At 42.8% G+C, this 22027-nt stretch overlaps 1 protein-coding gene across 1 annotated transcript in view; it reads left to right on the forward strand.

The window, feature by feature from the left end:
• Positions 1 to 1035: 1035 nt before the first annotated feature.
• The window catches only part of LMAN1 (lectin, mannose binding 1), a 39842-nt gene continuing 18850 nt past the window's right edge, over positions 1036 to 22027 (forward strand). Inside the window, exons 1-3 of the mRNA XM_075841048.1 lie at positions 1036 to 1298; positions 8005 to 8159; positions 9275 to 9382. Of these exons, the coding sequence (XP_075697163.1) occupies positions 1091 to 1298; positions 8005 to 8159; positions 9275 to 9382 (471 nt within the window). The 5' untranslated portion in view covers positions 1036 to 1090. The remainder of the gene's footprint in view (positions 1299 to 8004; positions 8160 to 9274; positions 9383 to 22027) is intronic.

Here is a 22027-nt window from a genome sequence, read left to right on the forward strand (position 1 = left end):
GCTATCAGAATGATCTTGATCTTGTGAGCTTTATACAGTGTGCGGTGGGCACTATGGGGGCATTATACTGTGGGGGCACTATGGGGGCATTATACTGTGTGGTGGGCACTATGGGGGCATTATACTGTGGGGGCACTATGGGGGCATTATACTGTGTGGTGGGCACTATGGGGGCATTATACTGTGGGGGCACTATGGGGGCATGATACTGTGTGGGGGTCACTATGGGGGCATTATACTGTGCTGGCACAATGGGGGCATGATACTGTGTGGTGGGCACTATGGGGGTATTATACTGTGGGGAGGCACTTTGAGGGTATTATACCGTAAGGGCACTATGGGGTATTGTACTGTGGGGGCCACTATGGGGGCATTATACTGTGTGGGGGCACTATGGAGCATTATACTGTAGGGAGGTGCTTTGGGGGTATTATACTGTGGGGGCACTATGGGCTATTATACTGTGGGGGCACTATGGGGGCATGATACTGTGTGGGGGGCACTATGAGGGCATAATACTGTGCTACACTTTCTAAGACTGGTGCAGTATTCATTTTCTATACAGCATCCGCCATATTTATCAATATGGTGTACATCATCCTCTCTATTAATGGGCATGTCCAAGTCTCCTCGGTGCTACACAGGTATGCCTAATTTGTCCCATATTATTATTCTTTTTTTTTCACATTTCCCTAGACTTTCTCTTTCATTGATAAATACGATGGTTAGACATTTCATAGCATGAAAAGCATGACAACAGAGAACAACAGATTGCATTTAACAAACCACAACAAAACTAGACAAGACAGACGTAAGGTGTACTGCCCCTTTAAGTCATTTCTACCTCCTATATTCGGCAGGTTCCAAAATGTATCACTATTTAGAACGCCCAGTTGGCAAACTCTGTCCTGCGCATACAGCGACCCCTACGTCTGGAGGACCACACAACGCTTCGCAATGTAGCGTCACCCTGCGATCGGCTAGGCAACGCATTCGACTCCTCCCACCGGTCCAGTCGCCGGCCAATCGGAAAGCGCCCTGTTGGCTCTGTTGGTTCTCTCCGGTCGCAGCTACGTCAGCACTATCCAAGATGGCGATGTCCATTCAGCGGCAGCATCTTCGAGCTCTCACCGGGCTTTGCTCGTTACTAATCCTCTCTTCGCTGAGCTGTGCTCTGGCTGAGGAGGTGCAGGCGGGGCAGACGCCTCCTCACCGCAGGTTCGAGTATAAGTACAGCTTCAAGGGTCCCTACCTTGTGCAGGGTGATGGGACGGTCCCATTCTGGGTCCACACTGGCAGTAAGTATCAGAAGGGGAGGGGGGGGCACATATTTTAATTTTTGGGGCAAGTTGCAGAACTTGTTTTACAACTATCCATCCACTTGCAGCCAAAGTGTGCAAAAAGTGTCCGAGAAGCAGCTGCAATTCCAGATCATCCACCCTAAAATAAAAAAAACTAATCAGGGATAGAAGTTTATTAGTTATATCTGCATCTGGGAAAGCTGAGTGACAACCCTCCAATGCTATTATAGGTCACAAATGAGCTGCCACCCAGCTTTCCTATAGTCCCAAACAAGAAAGTAATGTAACTTTTTATCATTCATGAGTCTGGGAAAGCTGGGTGACAGCCAATGTACATATTGTCCACTTCTAGCTGGTGTCATTGTTTGATGGGTGAACGTAACCGCTACTTGCCTGAAGCTATAAACTAAAGACAGGATTGGTCCATATGGGATGTTCCCACTCACCTTGAATATATATATACTGTAACGGTCCACTGCTGGATTTACATGTATCGGCTTTCACTATGATCCGTCCAAGATTCTCCACGTGTATTTAGAACTGCGCCACATTCACACCTTGCGTAATTTGATGTGGAAAATCTGTATCAAAATCTCAGATAAATGCAGGTAAGAACTGCATTTATGGGGTATTCCCAAAACCATCAATGATCTGATCGCTGGGAGCCCCACCACTCATGAGCAAGAGGGTCCTGAACCCCGAGATCCCCCTCACTGCTCAACCTCAGCAAGTAGGACATTGAATGTTGCGGCAGTCGAGCATACACCTGCACCTGCCGCTCCATTTACTATGAGAATGGCGGAAACAGCCACTCCGTTCAATGTCGTCCTCACTGCGGTCAAACAGTTCGGGACCCGGGTTCCAGCGAACATACAATCATAACCTATCAACTGGATAGGTGAACATTTATGATTTTGGGAATACCCCTTTAAAGGGCTTGTCCTGGGAACTTTATATTGATCGTCTGTCCTTAGGATCGGTCATCAATAGACCCCCACCGATCGGATATCTACTGGGACCCGCACCAATCAGGCGAAAGAAGGGGCTGCGGTGGCGAACGCCACGACCTCTTTAATGTTTGACAGGCCCATCCGTAGCGGCTGTGCCTGGGGTTGCAGCTTAGTCCGATTCACTTGAATTGGACCGACTCGTACGGCGCTGTGCCTGTAAACTGTGAAGAGACAGCGGCGACCAATGATGCAGTAAATCATTCAGCTGATCCGTGGGGGTGCTGCGAGTCGGACCCCCACTGATCTGATATCGATGACCTATTCATAGGCCATAGATAAAAAATTGGCTACAGAATCCCCTTAATATTGCACTTTTTTTTTCTACGTGTTTTTAGGTGCGAATTTTAGATGTTGATGCAGATTATCTGCTGCGGGTTTTTACATTTTTCCGATACAATTCTGAGATGGAAACGCAAGATAAATTGACATGTTGCGCATTTTAAAATTTTGCACCGCAGGTCATTTAACGCTCTGAAGAATTCTGCAACGTGTTGATGAGTTTACGTAAAATCTTATTTACTTTGGTACTGTATTACGCTGCGGTATTGCCGCTGGAAAATCTGCATGTAATATGCATTGTGTGCATGTTGCCTGAAGGGGTAGTCTGCTGGAATAACCGTCCCATTAGGAGAAGTAGCCAGCAAATAGAAACGTCCAAAAAGTTGGGCACAAGTATAGGCCACCTGGTCCTTGGGATTTTGCCGGGACCTGTGTTAAGATATGTTCAGGGGTGGGGGACTAATCTGGGACCCCCTCTAGTAGCCACAGCCACGTCAAGCTGTAAAGTGCCAGCGCTGCCCATTGCATTCATTGCACACCATTGACTTTCCTGCAATCCTTCATTTCCCAACAGCGGTGCAGCACATTTCTGCAATTTTTTAACATATTATGTCTTAACTCTGCACCCTTTCAAATATATCTGCTTGCTTTCAGTGAATGGGAACTTTATGTAGTTTTAAAATCCATACAAACCTAAGGCTGGGTTCATACAGAGTTTTTTTGCAGGCGGAAATTCTGCCTCATAATTCCGTTTGGAAGTTGGAGGCAGATGTTCTTCTCCCTGCACGCCGATTTTCCCTGCGTTTTTCGCCCGTGGCCTTTGAGCGCTGCGGGCTTAAAACTCCGCGAAATATGCTTTCTCTGCCTCCCATAAACGCCCAAAGATAGAGCATTTCCCTTCTTTCTCCCGTGAGTCGGTTTTACCGCTTGCGGGAAAAAGCCGCCTCCGCCTCCCTTGAAATCAATGGGAGGCACTTTCGGGCCGTTTTTGACGAGTTTTGCAGTGCGGTTCCGCGTAAAAAAAAACTCGTCAAAAAACTCTGTGTGAACCCAGCCTAATACTTCTCACAGCTGAGGCTTTTTTTACATGTTAAAAATAAAAAAATTTGAAAAAAAATTAAACTTTTTGTGAGCCAAACACATTCGCCGCACATGGTTCTCTTCTTTTCTGATAGTTTGTTACAATGTATGAGTCTGTTTAGGTCGCAGAGGATTGTCTAGACTGGATACAATTGTAATAAACTCTGGGCTGGAGAAGTACAGTGACATTTGCAGCATCTGATCATCTGCCACTTGTTTCCAGTGCAGAAATGCAATATAATGTGGGATTTTACAAGACCAGACTGAGCAGACAGACGCAATTGAGAAATCCCATATTGTTAGAAGTAAATTCCATAGGCCTTTCTACAAACGTCCGATTATCCGGAATAATTTCTAATTCGTCACCATCGGGTCCCATTGATGCAGAGTAAAGGAATTTGATATTAAAGGGTTCGTCCCCAAATCATAAATTGTCACCTATTCTAGGCGATCATTTTCTGATCACTGATGGCCCCACCACTGGGACCCCAACCAATCGTGAGAACAGGGATTTTGTACCCCCAGAGCCTACTTACTGCTCGGCCGCAATGAGGCGGACATTGAATGTAGTGGCGGTGGAGCATACGCCCTGCCGCTACCTTCAGAGTCTATGGGAATGGTGGAAACAGTCGAGTACAGGGCTCTGCTGTTTCTGTCATTCAGCCAGTCAGTAAATCCTCTCCAACCTTCGCAGTGAGGAGGATCTTTGAGTCTGGAAACCCCCATTCCCACCATCGCTGTGAACCCCAACAATCAGAAAATTTTCACCTAGGATAGGTGACAATTTTATGATTTTGGGAATATCCTTAAGTCCGTATGCGTTTTATAGCCTCCGAATAGTTGTATGCTGGGCAATCGCTCATCATACAATTGGTGTTGTGAAGGTGGAATGTCCCTTTAAATCTGGCTTGTGTATGAGAGATTGAGAAGCGTTTAGTTATGAGTGAGTTGTACTAAGAATATCCTGCTTGTGGGACACGTCATGGTTTCCGTCCCCCCTGGGGGTATCTGATCAGCCGCCTTGTGCTGATGTGGCTTTGTAGCTGTTGCAGCTTTGACAATGTTCTAATATTTGTACTGCGCAGATTGGTGAACTTTGTCAGCAGGAAATAGTGATATCCATATGTTATGTGCTACCTCCTCTATAAAGCAGGGGACCTCCCCACCAGAATATGGAAATCCTGGCTGCTGTACCGGCCCCTATAGCCGTGGTCTCTAACCTGTGGCTTTCTAGTTGTTACAAAACTACACTTCCCAGCATGTGGCTGGCAGGGCATGTTTGGGGCTGTAGTTTTGCAACAGTTGGAGAGCCACAGGTGAGAGACCACTGCTGTACACAGAGCTTCTTTGAGGTGATTATAATAGTGGGGGTTCTTAAATAGAACCAACATTCAGGAGAGATGATAAATATTAGATTACTGGTTTCCCCATAGAGGGTCCTGTGTACTTTGTTCCTCCTCAGCAGTAGTATAGGTGCCGGTGCTATAGGTTACCAAGCTTTTTTAGTCTACTGAATGCAAAATTTGTACTGGGATCAGCTGCATAACTAGGCAGACTTGCTATTCAGGAGTCTGGAAAAGTTGGGTGAAATTGTTTATTTTTTAAAGGGATCCTGTCCGCAGTTTTGAGGCCTCAAACCTGCTCACAAAGTGATAAAGGGGGCATTTTAAACACACATTATGATGTTAAATGCCATCGGCGCGCTCATCGCAAGGGCCACTAATGCGGAACTTGATCTGCAGGTGCTTCTGCACACTGTAAGCTCTGCCCCTCTGCTTTGAGTGACGGCTCTAGTGGTCTGCTGATTGGCCGCTAAAGCCGTCACTCAGAGCAGAGTGACACTTGCCCTACTCTTTCCATATATCTCTCTCTGTCTGTAGTTTAGAGGCTTTAAAACTGCTGACTGGTTCCCTTTAAAGAGGCTCTGTCACCACATTATAAGTGTCCTATCTCGTACATAAGGAGATGGGCGCTATAATGTAGGTGACAGCAGTGGTTTTTATTTAGAAAAACTATCTATTTTTACCACGTTATTAGCGATTTTAGCTTTATGCTGATGAGTTGCTTAATGCCCAACTGGGCGTGTTTTTACTTTAGACCAAGTGGGCGTTGTACAGAGGAGTGTATGATGCTGACCAATCAGTGACCAATCAGAGTCATGCACTTCTCTCCATTCATTTAGTCAGCACATAGTGATCCTGCGTTGTTCGCTATGTGCTGTCTTATACTGACACATTAACGTTACTGAAGTGTTTAGACAGTGAATAGACATTCCTTCCAGACAGGACGGGATGACTATTCACAATATCGACACTTCGCTAACGTTTCTGTGGTATTTACAGCAGAGCAAGCGAGATCTCGCTGTAAATGACAGGTTACAGCGAGATTACGATTGCTCTGCTGTAAATACCACACAAATGTTACGGAAGTGTCGGGATTGTGAATAGACATCCCGTCCTGGCTGGAAGGAATGTCTATTCACTGTCTAAACACTTCAGTAACGTTAATGTGTCAGTATAAGACAGCACATAGCGAACAACGCAGGATCACTATGTGCTGACTAAATGAATGGAGAGAAGTGCATGACTCTGATTGGTCACTGATTGGTCAGCGTCATACACTCATCTGTACAACGCCCACTTGGTCTAAAGTAAAAACACACCCACTTGGGCATTAAGAAAGTAATTAGCATAAAGCTAAAATCGCTAATAACGTGGTAAAAATAGATAGTTTTTCTAAATAAAAAGCACTGCTGTCACCTACATTATAGCGCCCATCTCCTTATGTACGAGATACGGCACTTATAATGTGGTGACAGTCTCTTTAAAGAGTGACTACAGGTTCATCAAACTTTTGATATGTCATAGAGATATATCAAAAGTTGAGCACTCTGCACCTTCGGCTGTGATCGGCGCTCCCTGTCAGGCAGAAGACTGCTTATAGATGTTCTATATGTGCCGTCTTCCGCCTGATGAGGAGCGCAGATCACAGCTGAAAGTGCTGAGCGTTTCTGCACCTCTCGTTTGAGCAACGGTGTCTCTATAACATATCAGAAGTTTGAAAGTGGAGTTACTCTTTAGTGAATTGTTTTTTTTTAACTTTCCTTTTAATTTGAAAAAAAAATAAAAAATGACTGTATAGGACTGTGAAAACTATTTGTCAGTGACCGGAGCAATTGATCTCATGGTGGTTTGGGCTCTTAATGGCCATTCACTCAAATAACTTATTTCGGGGGCCTGATGATTTCCACCAAAGAATTATGAGGGAGGAGTTGCCTCTCAGCCCGACGAGCAGTGTCCTTTTTGCCTAGCGATGGCTCACCTGAGATCTAGGCAGAAATATGTATTGTACATCGAAGTGCTGCTGCGAGCCTGACATACATTTTTACGCACATACAATCAGTGGGGTTGCACTGGTGCATTTCCACTGTAGGGCTGAGTTTACACGGGGCTGATACACTGCATAAAAGTACGCTGTGTATCCGCCCTGTGCGCCGCCGGAAATTGTGGTCGTAAAACCGCACCAAACTGTTGTGTAGGTTTTTGTCCGGAATGTCTGCTGCGGAAAACTGCAGCACTTAGCCGGCCTGCGGGCAGTCCGGACCGCTGGGATGACGTTTCATCCCAGGAGACAGCTGCAGCGGAGATAAAATGTTATCCAGGCCGGCCTCTTGGGATGCGTTTCATCCCATGTGACCGCCGCTACAGCCGGTAATTGGCTTCAGCGGTCTCCTGGGAAAAAGCGTCATCCCAGGAGGCCGCGCTGGAGGGAGGAACACAGACTTCTGGGTAAGTATGAGATTTTAGTTTTTTTCTGAGTTTCGTTTTTTGCGGCGGATTCTCTGCGAACCCGCCGCTAAAAATGCAACCACTGCTATTTGTTTTGGGTTTTACTTCCCCCATTGAATTTATCAAATAAGCAGCGTTTACGCAAATACAATTGACATGCTGCGGAATAAAATTCTACACCGCAGGTCAATTTCTGAGGTGTTTTTTTTTCCGCTCAGTATTTACGCGGTGTGTGGATGAGATTTGTTTTATCTCATCCACTTTGCTGCTACTGTATTCGCTGCAGATTTTTCACAATTAATTCCGTTGTGGAATATCCGTAGTATTTACGCAACGTGTGAACTGACCCTATAAATTCTCATTCCGATCACTCAGAAATAAATAAATCGTAGGGGTAATTGCCAGTGTAAACCAGCCATTACACATTAAAATCTGCACCAATATTCAGTATTTGTGAGACCTCCACGACGGGTATGTTATTTCTTGTACCATAAAGTGTAATAGTTTTGTCATTTGTCAGTAACCGCAGATTTTTTTTCTTTTTAGATGCTATCCCCAGTGCAGACCAGATCCGGATAACTCCGTCACTGAAGAGCCAAAAAGGTTCTGTCTGGACAAAATCTGCCCCAAGCTTTGAGAACTGGGAAATAGACGTGACCTTCCGGGTAACAGGACGTGGAAGAATCGGCGCTGACGGCCTGGTATGTACAGTAATATGGCATAGGGCCTGTTCACATCATGTTTTTACCCTTTGTTTAGCATGTACGTCGGGAAAGCTCCTTATGTACGTGCTAAACATGCTTTTATCCAGATGGTACACTTGGTTTTTATTTGTGGATGATGGTATAACATGGTATACTGCACTATTCCATCCTGAAGGATCCCGCGAAAAAAAGTATACCGTGCAGTATGCTTTTTTAACATGGGAGCTTATGTGTGACAGGTACTTGAGAGTCTCTGTTGAGCTGACATGTTGTATGGGTGAATAAAAGTTCAAGCTTTTTTTTTTAATGTGCTGCCTTGTCTCTCTTGGATCATACAGTAGGGGACCTGATCCAGTCCCGTTGAGGCTTGCACCTATCTATTTCGAATAATCCGGTGCTGTGGGATTTTTTATTTTTTTGAGATTCCACTGTATGCCATTCGTCACATGAATATGATAACATGTATACCTCGGGGAGCTTTCCCTGGCACGGAATCCCCGGGAAGAGTATCGGGTAGCTCTCGGCCTGTGGATTCTGGCCCTGGTGAAGCACCTGAGCTCACTGCCCATATATGGACAGTGACGTCAGGGGCTCCTCCAGGAGAGGAATTCCTGGCCAGAGTGTTGCCGATGCTCTGGCCAAGGATTTCGTATTTGAAAACCCCTGCCATCACTGTCCATATATGGACAGTGATGGCAGGGGCTTCCCCACACTCGGGCCACCTCCTTCAGTGTCCACTATAGGGCATATTCATAGAGGTTGTTCTGATGGGATAACCTATTTAAGTTGCACGATAAACTTTTCCTATGAAAGCTTCAGTATGTGTAGCCATAGCCTTGATGCTTCTGCAACTTTATATTACAACAAAGTTGCAGATGACACACTCAACATTTGCGCTTCCTCCAGTTCATTGGGAGATGTGTAACTTTATCATGCAAGAGATATGCGCTGCCTATGGGGACACTTCAGCATTGATAAAGTCAAATTATTGTGGCATTCTACAACTCTGAGAATTGTAGCTCTAGCCTTGCAGTTTAGAGATAGATATATTATAGTCTGCAGCTGTATGTTTGTTGCACACCTCCTATATTATGTCCGTCTTTTCCTCTCAGGCTATATGGTACACGGCAACCCAGGGGCTGGATGGCAATGTGTATGGGGCCGCTGACTCATGGAATGGGCTTGGTATTTTCTTTGACTCGTTTGACAACGATGGAAAGGTTGGTTTACTTTCTGCACTTTGATTTAATTTATCTCTGCACGCTCCAAAGTACACACCGGCAAAACTGTTTACTTCACTACTAAGAATTGCATCAGACCAATACACTGCCATTGTCCTATGTAAAATGCGTGAGTGCTTACTATGGCGTAAAATGAGGCTATTTTTATTTTTCCAATTTTTTAAAATATTTGCTTCCATGTGATGTAGCGGGTGTAAGAGGCGACCTGATATAACCAGGGTCTATCAGTGGTGCTCTATTTCTCACTTCGCAACCCTTGCAGCTTTCACTATCCATCCATGACTTATTTGCAGTGACTTTCATTCCACTTTCTTGGATATGGAATTTTTTATCTGTAGCTTTAACAGTCAAGCCACTATAATTTTTGTAAGAAAAATTCTGAGTGAAATGATAGAAGCAAGTACTTAGAGAATTTACGTTGGAAGTCAAACATATTTCCACTTTTGTACATCAAATCACCAGACCCAGCTCTGTCTAGACACTAGGCAAGCAAGATGCTGAAAGATTTCAGCTCTGAAGCCTGCAGAATTATGAACGCAGCTCGGGAGTATAAAACAGATTGGAACTAGGGATCAGTACAAGATATGTAATATTTTTTTATGTAGATTATTTCTCTATATGCAACTTGATTTTGAGGGATTTTACCCATTTTATAAAGTAATGGCATATCTTTAGGACTTGCCATCAAATTATGAGCGATCCTGAGATTTAAGAGGCTGCGACGCTGATTTAGTGCTGCATCCCCTTCTGAGTTTTCTATGCACAGCAGTGCTCCTGACCACCTGGCTTTGCATGGAAATTACAGTCGGCTCCTTTTGCTTGAATGGGGCCATGCTGCCATTCCCTGCCGAGCGCTGCTGTGCAGAGACTGTAAATGGCTACAGCGCTAAATCACTTTATAAGATGGGTATAACGCCATTAACTGTGCCGCTTTAGAGTTTGTTGATTCCTGCTATAGGAGAATTCCAAAAATGCTAGTTGCAAGAAAAAGTAAGTGAACCTTTTGGCATTACCTGGATTTCTGTATAGATTATTAATAAAATGTGGTCTGATATTTACGTGTGTCATAATTCTAGACAAACGCAATTTAACCAAACTAATAATACAAAAACTATTGTACTATTCATGTCTTTTATTGAGCACATGAAGAAAACATCCGCACAGCAGGGAGAAAAAGTGAGTGAACTTCTGTATTAATGACTTTCAAGAACTAATTGGCAAAATGTGTTTTAGTTAAGTAGATGAGATTGGAAGTGTGGGTTTCACAGGTGCTTTGCTTATCAAATAAAGGCATGCAAAGCCTGGTTACTGACAAATGTGTTATGCTCAAGAAAGATTGGTTAGTGTGAACCATGCCTCAAGGCAAACAACTTTCAGAAAGCCTTTAGAAGATCTGCTATAGAGACGCATGAAGCTGGAAAATGCTACAAAAGCATTGCTAAACATCAATCCATGGTTAGACAAAATGGGGCGGATTTGCTAATGCTGTCTAGGTTTTAGACAGTGTAAACTTATACATGGTAGTCAGAAAATGCGCCAAATTTATCAAAATAATGCATTCTGTATGATAAATTGGAGTATGGTGGAGGGAGCATCATGGTTTGGGGCTGTTTTTCTGCCCTAAAGCCTTGACCACTTGTGATCATTGAGCGAACAATGAATTCAAAGGTGTATTAAAGCATTTTACAGGACAATGACCCAAAGCACACAAGTAAATCAACTAAAGAATGGCTGACAAAGAGGAAGATAAGTTTTTTGGAATGGCCAAGTCAGCGTCCAGACCTGAAACGGGTTATCCGGGACTTTTCAAAATAGTGTAAAATAAAAAAAACTAGCAGATACTCACCCCCTGAAGTGCCCCCCGCTCCAGCACTGTTCTCCATGACTTTGATCCCCGAATCTCCTGTAGCAGTCACATTCCGCTGTAGCCATATGCTAGCCTCAGCAATCGTGCCGTTCATGGCAGCATCACTGCTAAGACCACCGATTGTCTGTAGCGGCACGTGACCACTGCAGGAGCTTCCGTACCCGGGGAAAACCGTGCCTCAGCGTATCCCATAATAGTCTATTGGGGACGGATGCCATTGTTTGGAAACTGTCACAGCCTACCTTTAAAGAGACTCTGTCACCACATTATACGTGCCCTATCTTCTACATAATCTGATTGGCGCTGTAATGTAGATAACAGCAGTGTTTTTTATTTAGAAAAACAATCAATTTTGACCAAGTTACGACCTATTTTACATTTATGCTAATGACTTTCTTAATTCCCAACTGGGCGTTTTTTAGCTTTTGACCAAGTGGGCGTTGTAAAGAGAAGTGCATGATGGTGACCAATCAGCGTCATACACTTCTCTCCATTCATGTACTTACGAGATCACTATGTGCTGTCACTTACTCATACGTTAACGTTACTGAAGTGTCGCGAGATCACGCTTGCTGTCATTAAGTCCCACACAAACCTTACCGAAGTGTCGGGATTGTGAATAGACATCACGTCCTGGCTGGAGGTGATGGCTATTCACTCTCAGGACACTTCAGTAATGTTAATGTGTGAGTAAGTGACTGCACATCATGATCTCGTAAGATCACTATGTGCTGAGTACATGAATGGAGAGAAGTGTATGATGCTGATTGGTCAGCGTCATACACTTCTCTTTACAATGCCCACTTGGTCAAAAGCTAAAAAACACCCAGTTGGGCATTGAAGTCATTAGCATAAATCTAAAATAGGTCATAACTTGGTCAAAAATGTTCGTTTTTCTAAATAAAAAAACACTGCTATAATCTACATTACAGCGCCGATCACATTATGTAGAAGATAAAGCACTTGTAATGTGGTGACAGAGCCTCTCTAACATATACGTCGGGAGCTTTACCTAACGTATACGTTAAACGTAGGACAAAAACGTGGTGTGAATGAGGCCTAATTTGTACTAAATCCATCATGGGAGGGAGCGGATTTCTATGCTTTGCTTTGAGAGCTGCCAGCTATGCTCTTGCAGGAAGGCCACGGTTCAAACTGGAGACCCTCGTTCAAGACATAACTGTAAGTGAATGTGGCCCATGGGCTTTTCTGCCACATAAGAGGACTCCGGTACAATATATACAGATCCACCTCTGCTGGAAGCCGAAGTAACCTCAGGATGAAGTCTGCGGGACGTGGAGCTCTTCTGTTCTCGCTGTGATTTGGAAACAAGATGATTTCAGGTTGTGCTAGGAGAACCTGGCACACAATGTCTGTATGGAGTGTTAGGGTGGTGAAATCCGTATTTAGATCAATATCCTGAGGTGTTGGCACACTCACATTAACGCTTCATAAGTCGCTATTGTCTCTTTATAAAGCTCCAACTGTTCATTGCTACATTATGTTCTAAGCTTACAGGCCTATCAGAGTATTCGATAATGGTAACCTCAAAACTGTTGGAATGATCTCCCTGTCACCTGTTAGGAGTCCGGGAGGCATCCTCTTCAGCATTTTACCTAGTCCTGAGAAGACTTCTGTAGCCAATACCTGGGCAGATTTACCATTGTGGAGCGATCTCGTAAAGCGGATCTGTCATACTTTGCTCTAGTGTTTAACCACTTTCCGCTCTGTGACACACCATTACTTCATGGAAACTAAGCAGTTCTTGCAAAATTGACATGATTGTATGTCAGTGATGGCTCCTGTGCCCGTACTGACACCTCGCTCTAACGGCGGTCTGCTGACTGTAGCATCTAGGTGGATAGAAAGAGGGAAGTGGATCCCTTGCACCTGCGACGTGATTGCTGGGTGCTAATAGGTTGGTTTGGCATCTGGAGCCCCCAAGTTACTACACCTATTAGGCCCTGCCAGTGGCTGGGCCTAATGGATGCCTGGCAGCATATTGTATTATATCAGTGATCAAGAGATTGCATAGTCTAGTAAACAAAAAAAGTTAAATATTAAAATGAAAAGAGAGAATGCCACATCAATTCCTTTACGTAAAATATATATATATAATTTATTTATGACTCACGCTGAACCCCGTAAAAACAAAACCCAAAAATCAATGGTGTCCTTTTTTTTAAGTTTGTTTTATTCTACCCCACCCAAGAAAAATTAAGTTGTACAATACATTATATTTACCCCAAAATGCATTTTGGGGTACATACAATGTATTGTATAACTTAATTTTTCTTGGGTGGGGGTAGAAAAAAAAAACACATTAAAAAACACAACTTGTACTGCAAAAAAATAAAAAGTCCTCATATGGTGACGGGAAAAAAAAAAAATTCTGGCTCTTGGAATGCGACAATCTAAACGCTGTGTCCGGAGGTCCAATTTAAGCTTGGTCCTTCATGAGATAAAGGCAGCATAGTATGGGGACAGGTCTTCTTTAACGTTAGCCCAAATAGCATAAAACAAAATTGTGCCGTTTGGATGATCGCAGCAAGCAAGGAACACAGCGGATTTAGGATTTTGCTGTAATCGCGAGGGGAGCGCCCCCTACCTCTCCATCCCCTCTCAGCAGTGATTGATGGGTGACGTGTATACAGCCAAATATGCCAGCCAGTCAGTCACTGGTGAGGGGGCGGGGGGAGTGCTCCTTTAGGCTCAATGCACACGATGCGTATTACGTGCGGTTTTGCCATGCGAAATCTGCAGTGTAATACAGTTCCAGCATAGTCAATAAGATTACAGGAAATCTCGTACATGCTGCAGTATTTTCCGGGACGGAAATTTACTTGCGGTGTGTTTTTTTAGAATCTGCAGCATGTCCATTTATCTTGCGTTTCCACTTGCGAATTGTATCTGCCCGGTGCTGTGGAAAATCGCACCAAAACCCGCAGCATGAAAACACTCTCAAAAACGCATCAAAACAAAAAAAACGCACTGAAACGCACAATTAGACACGGTTTTTACCTACGAATTTCCTGCGTATTGCTGCAGTTTTGCTGCATGTTTTCCGCAGCAAAATATACAACATGTGCACGCAGCCTAAACCAATACAGTCTGCTGTATTGCTGGCTAACTGCTATAAGCCAAACCACAATTATTTTTTGGGCTTATAGTGCAGCAGACCTGTCTCCATACTTCTACAAGAGCGCATAGTATGATGACAGAGCTGCTTTAATGTTATGTAATAAAATACTATGGATTGGCTGTATCTCTATTTACCATAGATCAGGTGCTGCCTTGATTCATAGAGACATAAGTGAGGAGAGAGCAGGGACTATGTAGTTGTATGAAGCCCGGGTGACTGTGATAAATGGTAGCTTCATAACATCTGAAATAGACCTAAACCAGAATGCATTTTCAGGCGATCAGTAAAAACACAATGTTTCAATTCACTGACTGCATATAGGTATAGAAACAAAGTATGTAGAGTTGCAGAACTATTTTTTGTTTTGCTACACTGGGAAAGCACTTATTTTTTTTTTACATTCGCATCAGCAACTTTAACCGCTTCCCGACCGCCCACAGTAAATTTTCATCGGCGCTTGCTGGGCTCTGTGCAGCGCCACCGTGAATTCACAATGTGTGTTAGGGTATGTTCACACGGCTTATTTACGGACGTAATTCAAGCGTTTTACGCCTCGATTTACGTCCGAAAATGCGCCTCGATAGCGTTGGCAAACATCTGCCCATTCATTTGAATGGGTCTTACGATGTTCTGTGCACACGGTCATTATTTTTACACGCCGCTGTCAAAAGGCGGCGCGTAAAAAAGACGCCTGCGTCAAAGTGCATGTCACTTCTTCAGACGTAATTGGAGCCGTTTTCCATTGACTCGATGGAAAAGCAGCTCCAATTACGTCCGTAATGGACGCAGCGAAAAAGCGCCTCAACATGGGTTACACCCTAGAATTCTTAAAGAGCTTAGTTCAGTTATTTCTGTCCCCCTTTTCATAATATTCAGAGAATCTCTAGTGACTGGTATAGTGCCAAGGGACTGGCGCAGCGCAAATGTGGTGCCTATTTTCAAAAAGGGCTCTAGGTCTTCCCCGGGTAATTATAGACCAGTAAGCTTAACATCCATCGTGGGGAAAATGTTTGAGGGGCTATTGAGGGACTATATACAGGATTATGTGACAATAAATAGCATTATAAGTGACAGCCAGCACGGTTTTACTAAGGACAGAAGTTGTCAAACTAACCTAATCTGTTTTTATGAAGAGGTGAGCAGAAGCCTAGACAGAGGGGCCGCTGTGGATTTAGTGTTTTTGGACTTTGCAAAGGCATTTGACACTGTCCCCCATAGACGCCTAATGGGTAAATTAAGGACTATAGGTTTAGAAAATATAGTTTGTAATTGGATTGAGAATTGGCTCAAGGACCGTATCCAGAGGGTTGTGGTCAATGATTCCTTCTCTGAATGGTCCCCGGTTATAAGTGGTGTACCCCAGGGTTCAGTGCTGGGACCACTATTATTCAACTTATTTATTAATGATATAGAGGAAGGGATTAATAGCACTATTTCTATTTTTGCAGATGACACCAAGCTATGCAATATAGTTCAGACTATGGAAGATGTTCATGAATTGCAGGCAGATTTAAACAAACTAAGTGTTTGGGCGTCCACTTGGCAGATGAAGTTTAATGTAGATAAATGTAAAGTTATGCATCTGGGTACCAACAACCTGCATGCATCATATGTCCTAGGGGGAGCTACACTGGCGGATTCACTTGTTGAGAAGGATCTGGGTGTTCTTGTAAATCATAAACTCAATAACAGCATGCAGTGTCAATCAGCTGCTTCAAAGGCCAGCAGGATATTGTCGTGTATTAAAAGAGGCATGGACTCGCGGGACAGGGATGTAATATTACCACTTTACAAAGCATTAGTGAGGCCTCATCTAGAATATGCAGTTCAGTTCTGGGCTCCAGTTCATAGAAAGGATGCCCTGGAGTTGGAAAAAATACAAAGAAGAGCAACGAAGCTAATAAGGGGCATGGAGAATTTAAGTTATGAGGAAAGATTGAAAGAATTAAACCTATTTAGCCTTGAAAAAAGACGACTAAGGGGGGACATGATTAACTTATATAAATATATTAATGGCACATACAAAAAATATGGTGATATCCTGTTCCTTGTAAAACCCGCTCAAAAAACAAGGGGGCACTCCCTCCGTCTGGAGAAAAAAAGGTTCAACCTGCAGAGGCGACAAGCCTTCTTTACAGTGAGAACTGTGAATCTATGGAATAGCCTACCGCAGGAGCTGGTCATAGCAGGGACAGTAGATGGCTTTAAAAAAGGGTTAGATAATTTCCTAGAACAAAAAAATATTAGCTCCTATGTATAGAAATTTTCCTTCCCTTTTCCCTTCCCTTGGTTGAACTTGATGGACATGTGTCTTTTTTCAGCCGTACTAACTATGTAACTATGTAACATGCCGTTACGGCTGAAATTACGGAGCTGATTTCTTCTGAAAACAGCCCCGTAATTTCAGCCGTTACGGACGCTGCCGTGTGAACATACCCTTAAAATTGCGATCGGGTGTAACAGAGTAGCTCTGGCACCCGGCTCGCGCTGTTGACCTCTGCCTCTGGTCCTGGAGACATGATCGGGACCTGTTTGGTTCAGGTTCCGATCATGTGATCGCAGGGAAAGTTTGTTGCTACAACAAACTTTCCCGGGGACCGATTGCGGGTGGTGCCATCGCTTGTGATGGCAAAACCGCTGGTCATACAACAGCCTCCAGGTCTGCCATGCACGGAAGTCTATGAGGACCGGAGGCTGGTCCTCATAGGCTTCCTGTCAGTGTGACTCTGAGCGTCACACTGACCGTTTTATAATACATTACACTACCTAGGTAGTGTAATGTATTATAGCAGCCATCAGTGCTGCAGGTTTTCGAGTAAAAAAAAAAAAAGTAATAGAAATGTTTTATAAAAGTGTCAAAATAAGTTATAAGTTACAAAAACAAAAAATGCTTTTTTTCCTTAAAGTCTCTTATTATAAGAAAAAAAGGAAAACGTTAAAGTACACATTCGGTATCGCCGCATTCGTAACGACCCAAAGTATAAAAATGTAATATTTTTTTTCCCTGAACGGTAAACACCGCAAAAAAAATAATTGAAAAAACAATGCCAGAATCACAATTTTTTTTTATTTTTTTTGGTCACCACCCCTCCCAAAATATAGAATAAAAAGTGATCAAAATGTCGCACGTACCCCAAAATAGTATCAATAAAAACTACAACCCGTTACGCAAAAACAAGCCCTTACACAGCTTTTTTGACTGAAAAATAAAAAAGTTATGGCTCTCAGAATACGGTGACACAAAAAATAAATTTTATAGATAAGTGATTTTTTTTTATTGTGCAAACGCCTCAAAATATAAAAAAAACAATATACATATGGTATCGCTGTAATCGTATCGAACCGCAGAATAAAGTCAAATGTCATTTATAGCGCACGGTGAACACTGTAAAAAAAAGAAAGACAAAATACTGTCAGAATTTGGGTTTGTCACCTTGCACGCCAAAAAATTCAATAAAGTGATAAAAAAATCACATGTACCAATTACAGATTGTCCCGCAACAAATAAGCCCTCACACGGCTCCGGTGGAGAAAAAATAAAGTTCTGCCTCTCAGAATATAGCGACAGAAATTGTGCATAGCGTTCCAAAAGCGGATAAGATTGGGCACTGGCCACATATCTATGAATTATTATTTATTTGCCCTGACGTACTCTGCCCAGCTTACATATGCCCTCACATTATAAACTGAAATACCAGCATAACCCCAAACAGAACTACCAAGCAAAATCTGCGCTCCAAAAGCCAAATGGCGCTCCCTCCCTTCAGTCCTGAAAGGGTTAATTAATTTCTACTGAAAAAGCATTTATGACCACATGTGGGGTATAGCTGTACTCGGGAGAAATTGCTTTACAAATGTTGGGCAGCTTTTTTCTCCTTTATCCTTTGTGACAATGAGAAAAGTCAAAAATGTTGTGGAAAAAAAATGTTGATCTTCATTTTCACGGCCTAATTCTAATAAATTCTGCAAAAGACCTGTGGGGTCTAAATGCTCACTATACCCCTAGATAGATTCCTTAAGGGGTGTAGTTTCCCAAATGGGATCAGTTTTGTGGTGTTTCCACTATTTTGGTACCTCAGGGGCTTTGCAAATGCGACATGACTCCCAAAAAACTGTTCCAGCTAAATTTGAACTCTAAAAGCCAAATGTTGCTCCTTCCCTTCTGAGGCCTGCCGTGGATTCGAACAGCCGTTTATTACCACATATGGCATATTGCCGTAATCGGGAGAAATTGCTGTACAAATTTTGGGGTTCTTTTTCTCCTTCATTCATTGTAAAATGTAAACATTTCTATGTTTTTTCGAAAAAAAAAAAAAAGATTTTCATTTTCACGGTCTAATTCCACTAAATTCGGCAAAAAAAACTGTGGGGTCAAAATGCTACCTATACCCCTACAAAAATTCTTTGAGAGGTGTAGTTTATGAAATGGGGTCACTTTTTGGGGGTTTTCACCGTTTTGGTCCCTCTAGGGCGTTGCAAACGCGACATGGAACTGAAAACCATTCCAGCAAAATCTGCGCTCAAAATGGCGCTCCTTCCCTTCTGAGCTCTGCCGTGGGTCCAAACAGCTGTTTATTACCACATATATGGGGTATTGCTGTAATCAGGAGAAATAGCTTTACAAGTTTTGGGTTCTTTTTATTCTTTATTCCTTGTAAAAAAATAAAATAAAATTCAGAGAAAAGGTAGATTTTCATTTTCACAGACAAACTCCAATAAGTATAGCAAAAGACCTGTGAGGTCAAGATGCTAACTATACTCCTAGATAAATTCCTTGAGGGGATGTAGTTTCCAAAACAGTGTCCCTTTTGGGGAGTGTCTCCTGTTTTTGTGCCACAAGACCTCTTCAAACCTGACATGGTGTCTAAAATATTTTCCAGAAAATGGAGTCCCCAAAATCCACTAGGTGCTCCTTTGCTTCTGAGGCCTGTGTTTCAGTCCATTAGGACACTAGGGCCACATGTGGGATATTCCTAAAACTGCAGAATCTGGGCAATAAATATTAAAGAGGCTCTGTCACCAGATTTTGCAACCCCTATCTGCTATTGCAGCAGATCGGCGCTGCAATGTAGATTACAGTAACGTTTTTATTTTTAAAAAAACGAGCATTTTTGGCCAAGTTATGACCATTTTCGTATTTATGCAAATGAGGCTTGCAAAAGTACAACTGGGCGTGTTTACAGTAAAAGTCCAACTGGGCGTGTATTATGTGCGTACATCGGGGCGTTTTTACTACTTTTACTAGCTGGGCGTTGTGTATAGAAGTATCATCCACTTCTCTTCAGAACACCCAGCTTCTGGCAGTGCAGACACAGCCGTGTTCTCCAGAGATCACGCTGTGTCGTCACTCACAGGTCCTGCATCGTGTCAGACGAGCAAGGACACATCGACACCAGAGGCTACAGATGATTCTGCAGCAGCATCGGCGATTGCAGGTAAGTCGATGTAGCTACTTACCTGCAAACGCTGATGCTGCTGCAGAATCAACTGTAGCCTCCGGTGCCGACACGATGCAGGACCTGTGAGTGACGTCACAGATCTGCACTGCCAGAAGCTGGGCGTTGTGAAGAGAAGTGGATGATACTTCTCATCAGAACGCCCAGCTAGTAAAAGTAGTAAACACGCCCCGATGTATGCACATAATACACGCCCAGTTGGACTTTTACTTTTAAACACACCCAGTTGTACTTTTGCAAGCCTCATTTGCATAAATACGAAAATGGTCATAACTTGGCCAAAAATGCTCATTTTTTAAAAATAAAAACGTTACTGTAATCTACATTGCAGCGCCTATCTGCTGTAATAGCAGATAGGGGTTGCAAAATCTGGCAACAGAGCCTCTTTAAGTTGTGTTTCTCTGGTAAAACCTTCTTTGTTACAGGAGAAAAATGTATCAAAAATGAATTTCGGCAAAAAATTAGTAAATTTCCCTTCTACTTTGCTTTAATTCCTGTGAAACGCTTAAAGGGTTAAGAAACTTTCTGAATGCTGTTTTGAATACTTTGAGGGGTGCAGTTTTTAAAATGGGGTTTCTAGTACATAAGGCCATCAAAGCCACTTCACAACTGAACTGCTCCTTGAAAAATAGCCTTTTGAAATTTTCTTGAAAATGTGTGAAATTGCTGCTAAAGTTCTAAGCCTTGTAACGTCCTAGAAAAATAAAATAATGTTCAAAAAACGATGCAAATATAAAGTAGACATATGGAATATGTGAATTAGAAACTATTTTGTGTGGTATTACTATCTGTTTTGCAAGCAGATACATTTAAAATTCGAAAAAAAAACATAATTTTTGCACATTTTTGTGTTTTTCACAAATAAGCAATGAATTTATTGACCAAATTTTTCCACTAACACAAAGTACAATATGTCATGAGAAAACAATCTCAATCGCTTGGAAAGGCAAAAGCATTCCAGTTATTACCACATAAAATGATACTTCAGATTTGAAAAAATGGTGATGGTCCTGAAGGCTAAAATGAGCTCGGTCCTGAAAGGGTTAAAGGAGATTGGAGCCTTTCTTGACTTATTACAAGTTATCTGTACTGAGAACCGCGTATGGGTTGTTTTTGCTACTTCTAGAGCAGCACTGCATGATAACAGGCTGAAATAGATGGACTTGTCTTTTAATTTTCCAACCTCATGTAATCGCTACCCCAGCGTCTGGGCCCTGAGGGTTTATTTACATTTTCTGGCACAACTGTGACATAACTGCAGTGTGCAAATAAATCCTGAAGGTGACCAAAGACTGCTGATCCCACCAAGAAGTGGTTGTAGTGATCAGCTCTTAATAGTGACTCTCCACCTTTCTACATCAGGTAGCTTTTAGGTCCAAAGTACTATATTGATTTATTATTCTATATCTGTATAGAGGTCAGAGCTTAGTCTTTGATACGCAGACCCAAATACCTTGTATAGATAACAGGGTTGTCCCAAGATTAATAGGACAGATGATAAATGTCTGACTGCTGGGACCTCCACCGATCAGGTATATTAGAAGTCTGAGTTATTTTAGCCTTCAAAAAAAAAAAAAAAAGTCCCCAAATCCTAGAACCCCTTTACCCACAGATGGGAGGTGGTATGTGGACACGGAGCAGCATCCAGTCTACATCAGCCGCAGGATGTCGTCCTTCTAGCCTGACAGTGCTGACGTTTGTTAGCTCTTCCACACTGCTGTAGGGCACATGACATGCTATTTAAATAGTGTCTGTTTAGCAACAACTAGAATATTTCCACTAAGAAATCTTCAACCATGTGACAAGCAAGTCGTTAATTATTACCTTCAGTGATGCATGCTGGATCATTTATACAGATATTAATTCACTATACAACGGCTGATACTTTCTGTGCGGCAGTATTATGGCTTGAAGCATTACTTATCCTGTACTGATCCTGAGGTACAGCCCATATTATACTCCAGAGCTGCACTCGCTATTCTGCGGGTGGAGTCACTGTGTACATACATTACTTATCCTGTACTGTTCCCGAGTTATATCCTGTATTATACTCCAGAGCTGCACTCAGTATGCTGCTGGTGAAGTTACTGTGTACATACATTACATATCCTGTACAGATCCGGAGCTACATCCTTTATTATACTCCAGAGCTGCACTAA

Source organism: Rhinoderma darwinii, chromosome 1 (assembly GCF_050947455.1).
Source record: "Rhinoderma darwinii isolate aRhiDar2 chromosome 1, aRhiDar2.hap1, whole genome shotgun sequence".
Lineage (NCBI taxonomy): Eukaryota > Metazoa > Chordata > Amphibia > Anura > Rhinodermatidae > Rhinoderma > Rhinoderma darwinii.